The sequence below is a fragment of the Danio aesculapii genome, chromosome 13 (assembly GCF_903798145.1).
Source record: "Danio aesculapii chromosome 13, fDanAes4.1, whole genome shotgun sequence".
Lineage (NCBI taxonomy): Eukaryota > Metazoa > Chordata > Actinopteri > Cypriniformes > Danionidae > Danio > Danio aesculapii.
Window position 1 is genome coordinate 43126146 of NC_079447.1, and position 12529 is coordinate 43138674.

The 12529-nt window shown below is 34.6% G+C and overlaps 1 protein-coding gene and 1 non-coding gene across 4 annotated transcripts in view; one reads left to right on the plus strand and one right to left on the minus strand.

The window, feature by feature from the left end:
• Positions 1-7845: 7845 nt before the first annotated feature.
• On the minus strand, positions 7846-7939 carry trnai-uau (transfer RNA isoleucine (anticodon UAU)). Its single transcript has 2 exons — positions 7902-7939; positions 7846-7881 (listed from the first exon to the last, which is right to left on the minus strand). It is a non-coding gene; the product is annotated as a tRNA-Ile (tRNA).
• Positions 7940-8154: 215 nt separating this feature from the next.
• haao (3-hydroxyanthranilate 3,4-dioxygenase) overlaps positions 8155-12529 on the plus strand; it is a 32028-nt gene continuing 27653 nt past the window's right edge. Inside the window, exons 1-4 of one of the 3 annotated variants that reach the window (XM_056470633.1) lie at positions 8155-8222; positions 8552-8593; positions 12140-12269; positions 12386-12464. In XM_056470633.1, coding sequence (XP_056326608.1) covers positions 12181-12269; positions 12386-12464 — 168 coding nt within the window. In that variant the 5' untranslated portion in view covers positions 8155-8222; positions 8552-8593; positions 12140-12180. Of the gene's footprint in view, positions 8223-8551; positions 8594-12058; positions 12270-12385; positions 12465-12529 lie in introns of those variants that run through there. The other 2 variants (XM_056470631.1, XM_056470630.1) reach the window with 2 other exon arrangements.

Below are 12529 nucleotides of genomic sequence, written 5' to 3' on the forward strand. Positions count from 1 at the left end.
CTTGGATAGCTTCTGTACTTTTGTGAAGCTTGTGAAAATAATATTTTACTTTCCTTAGCTGTGAAATACCTTCACAACATATTGTGAAAGTATTGTATTTATATTGTACAGCTTAACTGTTTTTAAAGCAGTAAAGTGTTTGTTTGTTTGTTTGTTCCTCCTTGATATGGATGCAATCAAACAGGCAATCAAACCTGTCTGCTTAGCAAATAGACCGCTGGGCTGCCATCAATTAAGTGATGTGAGTATTGTCAAGTATGGTTACTCGTACTTGAAATTAGTCCTCTGATTTTGAAGTGCACACACACACACACAGCATACACCAGGAGCAGTGGATAGCTATTCTTTAGGTATCTTGCTCAGGGGTACCTCAGTATTGAAGATGGAGAGAGTGAGGACTCCCCTTCTAATTCTGCCCGAAACAGGAATCAAACCTGCAACCTTTTATTAGTATTAACTAAATAAGTCCAACAGCACATACAGTAGGCCACAATGTAATGTTTTGGAGTGTCAACAGGGTATAAGCCAAAGGAAAAAGAGTGAGTAAGCAAGTACAAAACTTGTACATTCTGTACCAGTCACCTCATCGATATTGATTGTTGTTTAAGGTTAAAATGAGGTGAAAAAATCTGTAAAAGGAGGTGCTGGATCCTGCTTGTTCCTGCACAATAAGCCCTGCTGTTAATACTTACCTCTTAACATGCTCACTGTTGGTCTGCTCTTCAAAATGTTGTCTGATCACTGCCATTGTTGAGATTGAAATGCAAACATCTCCATCAAATCGGCATAATGGAGTCATTTTTCTTAAGATGAACATGAAGCCATCTTTCCTCAATTTTATTAGCTTAGGTCGTTCCTCAAATTAAGTCTGATAATTGCACTGGTTTGCTTAGAAAAGTGAAATTCATCTCTTGGTTTAATTTGTGAAAATTTCCCAATATTTTATAACAAAGCCAGAATATCAAATTTGATCAAAAATATGCACATTATTTTTCATGATCAGTTTTTTAAATGAAAATTTGAAGCCCCAAGATTTATTTTTACAGTGCAGGCAAGACATTACGAAGACTTGCAAGTTTTCTAAGAGTAAGCAGTGAAAGCAAGGTGATATTCCTGCCAATGTACGAGTGAAAGATAATGAAATAGCAGATAAATTAGCTAAACAAGTTCTAAATCAGGATTACGGTACAAATAGATTTTATCAAGGGAGATATTAAAGGAAAAATGAGGGAGTTCATCAATAACGAATGAAAAATGCATGAAAACTAACAATGAAGCAAGGCAATGAGCTGTGAAACTAAGTGCAGATATCTATATACAGAAGCAATTTAGAAGAGGAAGAATTAAACTTAGGAGTAGAAAGAAGGATAATATCATTACACACAGGGATGGGCAGTATTTATGATACATGGATTTCAAATATGTATTTCAAATACAAAATAGTATTTTGTCATTTGTATTTTATGGGGTTGATGAAAATGGCTTAATATTTTGTATCAAAATACTTTAGTGTGTTGTGTTTTTAAAATACTGTAAAGTACTTTGTAAGAAGTCTACATGATGACATCATAAACATGTCCTCTGATTGATGCTTTCTCAGTTATTTGCCTACGCTTCAGATCAGAACAGAAAATCGATTAATATTGATGAAGGTGGTTAATGCTTGGTGCAATTATACAACACGCATAAAGAAAATGACAGACAAATGGCATGCGTAGACTTGGCAGCAAGTCAACAATCATTAAAAATGGTATACTGCACAATGCAAAGACCTGTAATATTTAATGACAGTATAGTGTACAATGCATCAGCATCTTTGCTTTGCCTAGGCTGGTTGGCTGGTTTTAGCTGTTTGACCAGCCTGGTTTTAGAGGGGTTTTGGCCATTTCCAGGCTGGTTTCCAGCTATTTCCCTGGTCTTAGCTGGTCAGGCTGGGAGATGGCCAGCCTAACCAGGCTTGTAAAGCTGGTTTTAGCTGGTCATTTTCCAGCATGACCAGCTAAAAATGTCAAATCTAAAATGTATTTAGTGATCTAAAAATGTATTTCTATATGCATTTAGATATATCTAGATATCAGCAATAAGGGAAGTAATTTATGATATCTGAAATCACTAATTTCACAAGTAAAAATGACATTGATGGTATCAGAAATTAACATTGTCACTAGTGACAAACCAACTGTTGATATCAATAATGAACATCTTTACTAGTTGAAATGCAATTCTTGATATCAACAATTTAATTCCCGATATCAACAATTAAATTATTGATATCAAGAATTGCATTTCAACTGGAGGAAATCAGTTCTGGATATCAACAATTAAATTGGAATGGCAGCCTATGGTGACATTTTACTAGTGAAAATTCAATTCCTGATATCAAAAAGGTAAATGTTGATATCATAAATGTAATTGTTGATACCAAAAATTCAAATTCTTGATATTAACAATTACATTTTTGATGTCAGCAATTACCTTTTTGATATCAAGAACTGAATTGTTGATATCAAGAATACATAACCTGAGAATGAATAAAAGTCAAAAAGGCTTGCCATAAGAGGAAACGTGGATAGCGCGGTGACGCAATGACGTTAACGAATTGTGCTATAACATGTAAAACGGGATCAAAGGAACATTCAATAAGCAACTCATGTAAACACCTTCAATCTTTTGTAGTATTTTCAAAATACAAAATACAGTCTTTTATTTTGATACTTGTTGTGTCTGCTCTATTTTGTAGTTTATTTTGATACATGTGAAACTGAGGTATTTGGTAGTTATTTTAGAATACACTTCAATGTATTTTTGCCCATCCCTGCTTACACGCATATAGGACATTATGGGTTAAACCCATCATTGTTTGAAATTGGGAAACAAAGTTGTTAAATGTACTCACTGTGGTCAAACAGAAACAATAGCACATGTATTAACACATGTAGCACATGTGTTGCAGGGGGCAGGATAAAGAAAGAATAGAGCTTATCAAAAAATAAACAGTAAAAGTATAAAAACATTTTTTGTAAAGATATACTGTAGCACAATTTCAAAGTAATAATACAATTTATCAAGGATAGTGGCTCAGTATTAAAAAAATCATCCCCCTCTCACTTTCTCTTCAATGCCTTTCCTTTAATTTTTCCTAAAATGATTATAAGCGCGGCAACGCAGTGGCCTCACAGCAAGAAGGTCAGTTGGTGTTTCTGTGTGGAGTTTGCATGTTCTCCCTGTGTTCGCGTGGGTTTCCTCCGGCCGGGTGCTCCGGTTTCCCCCACAGTCGAAAGACATGCGGTACAGGTGAATTGGGTAGGCTAAATTGTCTTTAGTGTATGAGTGTGTATGGATGTTTCCCAGAGATGGGTTGCAGCTGGAAGGCCATCAGCTGCGTAAAACATATACTGGGGGTTCATTTTGCTGTGGCGACCCCAGATTAATAAAGGGACTAAGCCGAGAAGAAAATGAATGAATGAATGAATGAATGATTATTAGTGCTTCACGTTCCAGTCTGGTGGGTGGCAGTAGTGCACCTTTTTAGTTCATTTGCCAGCAACCATAAAAGATCAGAAAAAGTTTTTTTATATTTTGCATTTATGAATGAAGAATTTAAGTAAAATAAGTTAACAATTTGTAGTTAAGTCATCCTCTTTGCTGTTCAAATGTACTCCAAATTTTACAATGTCCCAACAAATAGAAGGAAACATATATCCAGTTGTCCACATCAGAAAGGATTAACCAAGTTACAGTGAAGAAATAGATGTTCAACATTTACATTTTACATTTACATTTAGTCATTTAGCAGACGCTTTTATCCAAAGCGACTTACAAATGAGGACAAGGGAGCAAATTTACACAACTATAAGAGCAGCAGTGAACAAGCGCTATAGACAAGTTTCAGGTGTGTAAAAGTCTAAGAAGCAAAACATTAGTAGAATTTTTTTTTTTTTTTTTTGAGAGAGAGAGAGAGAGAACAGTTAGTGGTATAGCCAGAGAGGCAGTTGCAGATTAGGAAGGAAAGTGGAGACTAAAGAGTTGCGTTTTTAGTCGTTTCTTGAAGACAGCAAGTGACTCTGCTGTTCTGATGTAGTTAGGGAGTTCATTCCACCAACTGGGCAGATTGAATGTGAGAGTTCGGGAAAGTGATTTCTTCCCTCTTTGGGATGGAACTACGAGGCGACGTTCATTCACAGAACGCAAGTTTCTGGAGGGCACATATATCAACAGCTTCAGTATCACTATTGCAGTATTGGCAAACATTACAATTCACCTTAAATCTTTTTCTCACAAACTCCTTTGCAGGTAAATATCATACGTGATTTTAAAATGTACTTTGTATTTTGGAGGAAGAGGAAATGTCAAATATTTGCATCTAATTTTATTAACTAAATTCTCATTAAAAGGTTGGAAAATATAATTACCTTTAATGAGACCAGGATAGCGTTCCTGTATAAGACACTTTCTAATAAAGGTATTTGTCTATTTCTTGTCCACAAAATTTTACTTGCATAATTTAATGTCCATAATTGTTGGTGTGACAGTGGAATAAACTCTCTTTTAACAGAAGAAAAAGGTAACATTGCATATTCTCTAGTGGTTTATAGAAAACTCAATTTCACCTAAATTCTCTAAAGATATTATTCACATACTTAGAGGAAATTTCAAATATTTAGTTCTATCTCCGAACACTAGATTCTTTTAAAACTTCATTTTAAATTTTTGAGTGGGATATAACAATCTAGTGCAGTGTTACCCAACCTTGTTCCTGAAGGCACACCAACAGTCCACATTTTCAACCTCTCCCTAATCAAACACACCTGAATCATCTTATCATAACATCAGAAGAGACTCCAAAACCTGAAATGAATGGGTCAAATAATGGAGACATCCAAAATATGTACTGTTGGTGTGCCTCCAGGAACAGGGTTGGGAAACACTGATCTAGTGAATATTTAATACTTAGATTTGGTTTGAGTCTACTAGATGTGTTTCCTGATGATATTGAAATGACTGATCATTTGTTTTTCACTCTGTGGATGTGGATGCATTATAGTCAGATGTTTATGACTGGCATAACCCAAAGATTCCACATCTCAGGATCTTTAATGTGAATGACATCATCTTTGGACTTGTAATGACAGTAAGAAAGATGCTTCCTTAATCAACAACATTCTTATGCTTGTGTGTGTGTGTGTGTGTGTGTGTGTGTGTGTGTGTGTGTGTGTGTGTGTGTGTGTGTGTGTGTATATGTATATATATATAATTAAATTCACCTTTATTTGTATAGCACTTTTACAATGTAGATTGTGTCAAAGCAGCTTCACATAAAAGATCATAGTAAATTGCAACAGTGTAGTTCAGTTTTTAAAGTTTAAGTTCAGTTCAGTTTAGCTCAGTTCAGTGTGTTTAATAATCATTACTGAGAGTCCAAACACTGAAGAGCAAATCCATTGATGCACAGCTCTACATATCCTGAACCATGCAAGCTAGTGACGACAGCGACGAGGAAAAAAAACTTCACCAATTGGCAAAAGTGAAGAAAAAAAACCTTGAGAGAAACAGGCTCAGTTGGGCACGATCATTTCTCCGCTGGCCAAACGTCTTGTGCAGAGCTGCAGTCTAAGCACCGGAGGCTGGAAGCCGGACCTCAGCGAAGACTCGTCTGTCCTTGGAGCATCACAGGAATCAGTCTCAAGCTCTCCACTCCTCCATGACCACCACAGCAGCTGCTCAGGATACGGCCTGGTCCAGGATTATGAAAACCTTGGGATCATCTCATCGCTGGTCTTGGATCAAATCAGTGCCGCTGCATGGTATGAGGGCCTCAGGATGAGAATCCCCAGGTGGAAATAGAGAATAAAGAGAATAATTAGCGTAGCTGCTGTTCATAGTGTATATAAATGAGATGAAGAAACCTGTGTGGAGCCATTCATGTATCACACCGCTAAGTGATGCACTGAGTGCTTTACTAAAGAGATAGGTCTTTAGTCTATATACAGTTGAAGTCAGAGTTATTAACTCCCCTGTTTATTATTTTCCCCATTTTCTGTTTACTGGAGAGAAGATTGTTTCAACACATTTCTAAACATAATAGTTTTAATAACTCTTTTTTTTTTTTTTATTGTGTTTTTGATAAAAAGTACAATACATTACAGGTATTCAGTGACAAAAGTATTTTTGTTTTGTTTTTTGTTTTGTTTTTTGCTCTTTTAAACCACACACTAATTTGAGATAGACAAATGAACATAATAAAAATGATTAAGAAAAAGAAAATAATTGAATTGAATAAAATAACCTAGAAAATATTAAATTAAATTAAATATAAAAAACTATGGGGTGTTGGGGGGAATTCATGGTTGGAGGAGTACATTAGTCTCAATATGAATTAATAAAGGGTCCCATGTTTTAAAAAAATGTTTTGGTGGATTCTTTGAGAAAATATTTAATTTTTTCTGTTTTCAAAAATAGCATTACATCACTAAAAGCCAAAGTGACAGTTTAGGTGGCATTGATGATTTCCACTCTATAAGAATTCTTCTTCTGGCTATTAACATTACAAAGGCATTTTGTATTTCTTTGGTTATATGCATGTCCTCATTTGGTAGTCCAAACAAAGGATTAGGTTGAATTCTTATATTGAAGGTTGAGTTTAAAATCTCAGATATTAAACACCAAAATCGTATCAGTTTATCACATGACCAGAACATATGGGTTAGGTCTGCCTTGCCTGAGTTACAACGATCGCATGTTTCATCTATATTGGGGCATATTTTAGCCAGTTTGTTTTGCTGTAGTGAATACGGTAAAGAATTTTCATCTTAATCAGATTTAGCCGCGCACATGATGAAGTCTTGTTTATAATTTCAACTGCTTTATCCCAAGCTTCTTTTAAAATAATAATTCCTAGTTCTTCTATCCATTCCATTTTAATCTTCTCTAGCGTTATGTTACGGAATGTCATAATCATGAAATGAGGCCCTTGGGGTGTACAGGGGTCTTTAAAATCAAGTCCAGTCCAGATTCAGCAGGCATTTGAGGGAATACAGAGCACTGGGTCTGAATAAAGTGATGAACCTGAAGGTATCGAAAACAATCTGATTTTTGAAGATTGCATTTTTTAATCATGTCATTGAAATTGGCAAACATATTTATTAACTAATTTCTAATAACTGATTTATTTTATCTTTGCCGTGAAGACAATAAATAATATTTGACAATCTTTTTCAAGACACTTCTATACAGCTTAAAGAGACATTTAAGGGCTTAACTAGGTTAATTATGTTAACTAGGCAGGTTAGGGTAATTAGGCAAGTTATTGTATAACAATGGTTTGTTCTGTAGACTGTTAAAAAAATATATGGCTTGAAGGGGCTAATAATTGTGACCTTAAAATGGCTTTTAAAAAATTAAAACTGCTTTTATTCTAGCCGAAATCAAACAAATAAGACTTTCTCCAGAAGAAAAAAAACATCAGATATACAATGAAAAATGCCTTGCTCTAATAGCATAATTTGGGAAATATTTAAAATAGAAAAAAATTCAAAGGGGGGGGGGGGGGGGGGGGGGGGGGGGGGGGGGGGGGGTTAATAAATCTGACTTCTACTGTATGTATATATATGTATGTATGCGTGTGTGCGTACCCCCAATGGCTATTTTTTAAAAAATGCATGTGCCAAAAAAATCAGGGGCTCTTTGCTGAAAAAAGGTTCCTGACCCCTGGCCTAATTATTGTTAAACTCTCCATAACGCATAGGTAATTTATTTTATTGTTGTGTATTCATTTTGAAAGTATGTAATTACAAGTGTAATGATGGTAGTTGCATTTACAAGTTGCAATTCGCAAAATAAAAACACTGCTCCAGGTGAGGCTCGAACTCACAACCTCGGCATGGCTCTGCTACGTACTGTAATATAAGTACCGCGCGCTAACCGATTGCGCCACTGGAGCGTCCGAAAATTTCCCCGGAATTTAATGTTTATACTACATACCATAACAATGTATAATAATATTATTCAATAGTTGTACCTGTTTTACTCTTACGTTACCCGTAGCATTGTTAAAAATGTAAAACGTGTTCATTGTAAAACATGACCATGGATTCAAGAACACAAAAACAGTTTGACGTCACGTGAGTGTTGTGTTGCTTCCGTAAAGGTTACTTCAGGTCTTCTGTGCGTGCGTTTAAGGAGTTCCCTAATGTGAACATAAACGATGTCCGTCGCATAACCAGGTTTAAAGTTAATAATCTTACGTATTGTTGTTCTCACACAATATCATTCGACAACCATAACTGTAGATTAGCGGGCTGTTTTGAGATAAACTAAGTAATGTATTAAAAATTGTAGGCTACACCATTGTTTGCAATAAATCGAAGAAATGTCATATGGTTTTAATACTTTGAGCTTTGAGGTCAGAATATCTAAAGCCAATTAATCGCTCATTCTCATTTAAAATACCCATCTTCAGTTCTATTCCAGTTGCTATTGGTTTCCTTCAGATTTTGTCATGTTGTTGTTCTCTTGTGTAACAAACATTTGTTTTGTTTTTTTTGCCTCTCAGATATTTTGTTACTTTTCCGAGTGCTGCCACTTCACATTCAAGGTAAGTTTCAATATTTTAATATTATTTACTGCGCAGTTTAATACAATGGGAAATGTTAACTCAATCAAAACAAGCTGAGTAATTCAGAAGCTATCATTTTCACTGTATTACACAATACTAGTACTGAGTGTTCACAGTATGGTTAGGGTCAACTATCAGGCTTGTCTCCACTGCCAAATGGTCATGATAAATACATACTAAATCAATGCTACAGCATGTTTCCTTTGTTCTTTTAAAATGTAACTTATTAATAATAACTCTGTGTTTGCTGTCAGTTGAAACCATTCAACCAGCGGAACCTTTTAAAAAGGAAAACAAATATGGAAATAAAAACTAATTTTGTCAGCACTCTAGTCAAGCTCCACACTGCTTCCTATTGTTGAACACTCAGAACTACAGCTGTCACTTAAAAGGACCGGGACTAGAAGAAATCTAGAATCAGTTCAGTCAGTGTAATGTAATGTCACTGCTGAAAGCTCAAACACTCAAATACAAAAGAGAGATACCAAGAGAACTGTTACGGAATTACATGAGGCAAGACCACGAGAAGATTAGCTTGGAAACCAGATGTTCAACTATCTCAATCACCCACCTTGAGTCCCCCTCTCTGCCCTCTACTTTACCTTCTCCACCAGAGCAGGTCACTAACACTGTTCCACACAGAATCTCTAAGTTCTCAATGGTGTATCTTGTAAATCTATCATTTTCTCTTTCATGTTTGGTATCCTTTTAAATGTCTCTGTGGGATTGGTAAAGTGGAATATATTTCTTAGTAATAATTCAAATTTATTTATTTGAATTTGGGTTTTGACTTTGATAAGATCTTTGCTCCACTCCGAAGAAAATGGTTTACACATCAACTCATTACCAGACAAGGGTTTTTGTAAAGCTTAAAGCTTATTGTGTTGAATTTAGGGCTGTTTGTACTGAATTGAGTATTTAAGGGGAAGTTGCAAAATCTCATTGGGATCTTGTAGCGAAGATTCTCATTGCAGTGTGTGAGTCTCTGAACTTTGGCATCAAGATTTATATGCTGCAACGTACTTCATCCATCTCTAACCCAAAGCCGCTTTTCCACTATCTGCCAAACCGTTCTAAGAACACTACAGTATGGTTACGGTTGTTTCTCCACTGAGCCTGGAACGGCGCGGCACGATTGCAAACTGTTCTCGGCCCAGAATTCTCGGCACGGTTAATATTTTCTAAAACGTCAAGCAGGAATTTGTCTATAGCTTGTTAGTTAATTATGAAGACATAAAAAAAATTGATAAAAATACAAAGATAAAAGAGCAGCATTTTGCTAAATATAATAGTGCTTTATATGCTTTATATACTGATATCTATGTGTTGTTTCATATTTGTTTTTTATTTAACTTGATGTTTTCGTTATTTAATGTTTTAAAACTGACACAAATAACAGCCATTGCTTAAAAGGTTATATTTTACTATCAAAATGTTGTACATTTTTTTATCATTATCAACTTTTGATATAAAACCGCTTTGTAATTTAATTGATTGTTAAAAATTAAATAATTTAAGTGCTATATTTTTTATTAATGAAAGTGCCCGCTCACTTTTGACAAGGTCTGTCCAAAAATAGTATATTTGTGCCACTATAATACAAGTGCACTATTAATGTTGCATTATCATTGTTTATTTTTCTGTTATGTACAGAGATTTGAAATATATTTTTATTTCCCCTCCTATCATTTTCAATCATCATGTTACATTTTGATAATTTTCCCTCCAAATAAAATTCGCCCAGAGCCGCGCAACATATGACCTCTAAATAAATAAGGGTGCATTGACATGTACCTAGCCTATATTCAGCACCCCTATATGAGAGAGCAGCATAACCACACGGTTGCTTTCACTTTTATGAACATGAAAAAACTAGATTCGGCTTTTATTTAAATTTCATTGAGCATGAAGACCTTTTAATTTCTTTTTAATCACTGATTCAGCAAGTTGTATGGAAATGACTAAATTAACTGCACTTTTAGTATGAGTGTGAGGTAGGCAACTGGACTAATTGGATTTAACCTTAGACCATACTTTTAGTTTCGTCATTGGGGTAATAGATGGACTTTTACAATACATTTAGTAGTTTCCTTCGTTTATTCTTTTGTTAATAAATACTAATTTATTACAATTTTGTGTCCCTTGTGTTAACAATACAGTAAAAGGCCCATACAATCTCATTTTCCTTCTGTTTTGGCCACATAATAAACAGATTTAGATTAGTATAATTCAATTAACAATTTGATTGTTAATTTTTGCGACAGCTGATGCTGGTGCCCCATTTAAAACGAGGTATTAATCTGCTATTTACACACACCTTAAGAAAGGAGTGACCAAAATTTCAATATTAATATTAATACTGTTCATTTTAATATTTGAGTCGAACCAAATAAATTATCACTACATACTAACTGGTTTCAGTGTATAATAAAAGAAATAAATCTAAATCTGTATTGGCAACTGGATATAGACCTACAGAACACTACACCGACTTGAATTTCATTTCTTATCCGAAATTTTTTTGGCCACAGACAATTGTTGTCTGTTTTAATTGGTGGTGATTTTAATATTCATATATAGTTGCAATCAAAATTATTAGCTCCCCTTTTAAATTTATTTTCTTTTTTAAATTTACATTTAAAAAAAAAATCATTTTAGGGTCAATATTATTAGCCCCTTTAATCTATATATTTTTTCGATAGTCTACAGAACAAACCATCGTTATACAATAACTTGCCTAATTACCCTAACCTTCCTAGTTAACCTAATTAACCTAGTTAAACCTTTAAATGTCACTGTAAGCTGTATAGAAGAACATGACAGCTCGCCCTCCGATGTCGTGGTGGGCATCTGATCTCTGCTGTCATCGAATGAAAACACGGGTATACCGGGGGATGAACCATCACAATGGCTCGAAGCCTTGATGGGGCACGCTGTGGAGAATATGTTACTTGAGAAATGTTTATAATAATGTCTGTCCATGTAAAACTGTGAAATGTGACATACAGTGGAATTTGTTGTTCATCTAAAGTAATATTTTGTTTACTGTACTTATAAGGTTAAAAATAAAATACTAATCAAATAAGATCAAGTTCTTAAATTTATTTACTATAAAAAGCCTCTTTGCAGATTTTCTGGAATAACTATATCTACAAAGATATTGTTACCGTGAAATAAACTTCCTCATGCTGTAAAATAACATTTTGGTCATACGGTCTAGCTCTAATGTGAAAAACGTGCTGAAACCTTTGAATTTTTTCCACTTGTAGAGTATGAATGACAAAAGTGTTTGGGAATTGTGAAAAAATAAATAATAATTGTATGCATTTTTGTGAGTTATGCTGTGCTGTCCGTATTGTTAGGCTACTAGCATTACTGTTCAGCTGAGTAAACATGGAGTTCAACCTCATTGTCACATACTGTATGTAATAGCACCGCCCAATTATTCAGTAACTCAAAGGTGGTTTGTCAAAACTGCCTGAAGAAATACACCATTGCTCACAAATTTGTTGCTTACTCAGACAGATTATTCCAAGCGAAGCTGTATTCACAAGATTGTGAGAAAAATGACCAACCAGTCTATGCATGTCAATATTGACAAGTGGATTGCTGAGAATGAGACTTCATTCCTACCGCCTGTATGCAACAAATTAATGTAAGTAATTAATAATCATATATATATATAATTATATATATTATATACAATAATCAATATATATACACACACTTTTTTATTTAATATTAATTTATATATTTTCACATTTGTCTTAGGTTTTTTTATCAGTTGAATATTATGTATGTTGGTGGTCCAAATGTGAGGAGAGATTATCACATTGAGGAAGGAGAAGAGGTAAGGTGCTGTTCGTGAACTACCAATTGAGTTGAATTGCTTATCATGGCTTAATGACTTCATTT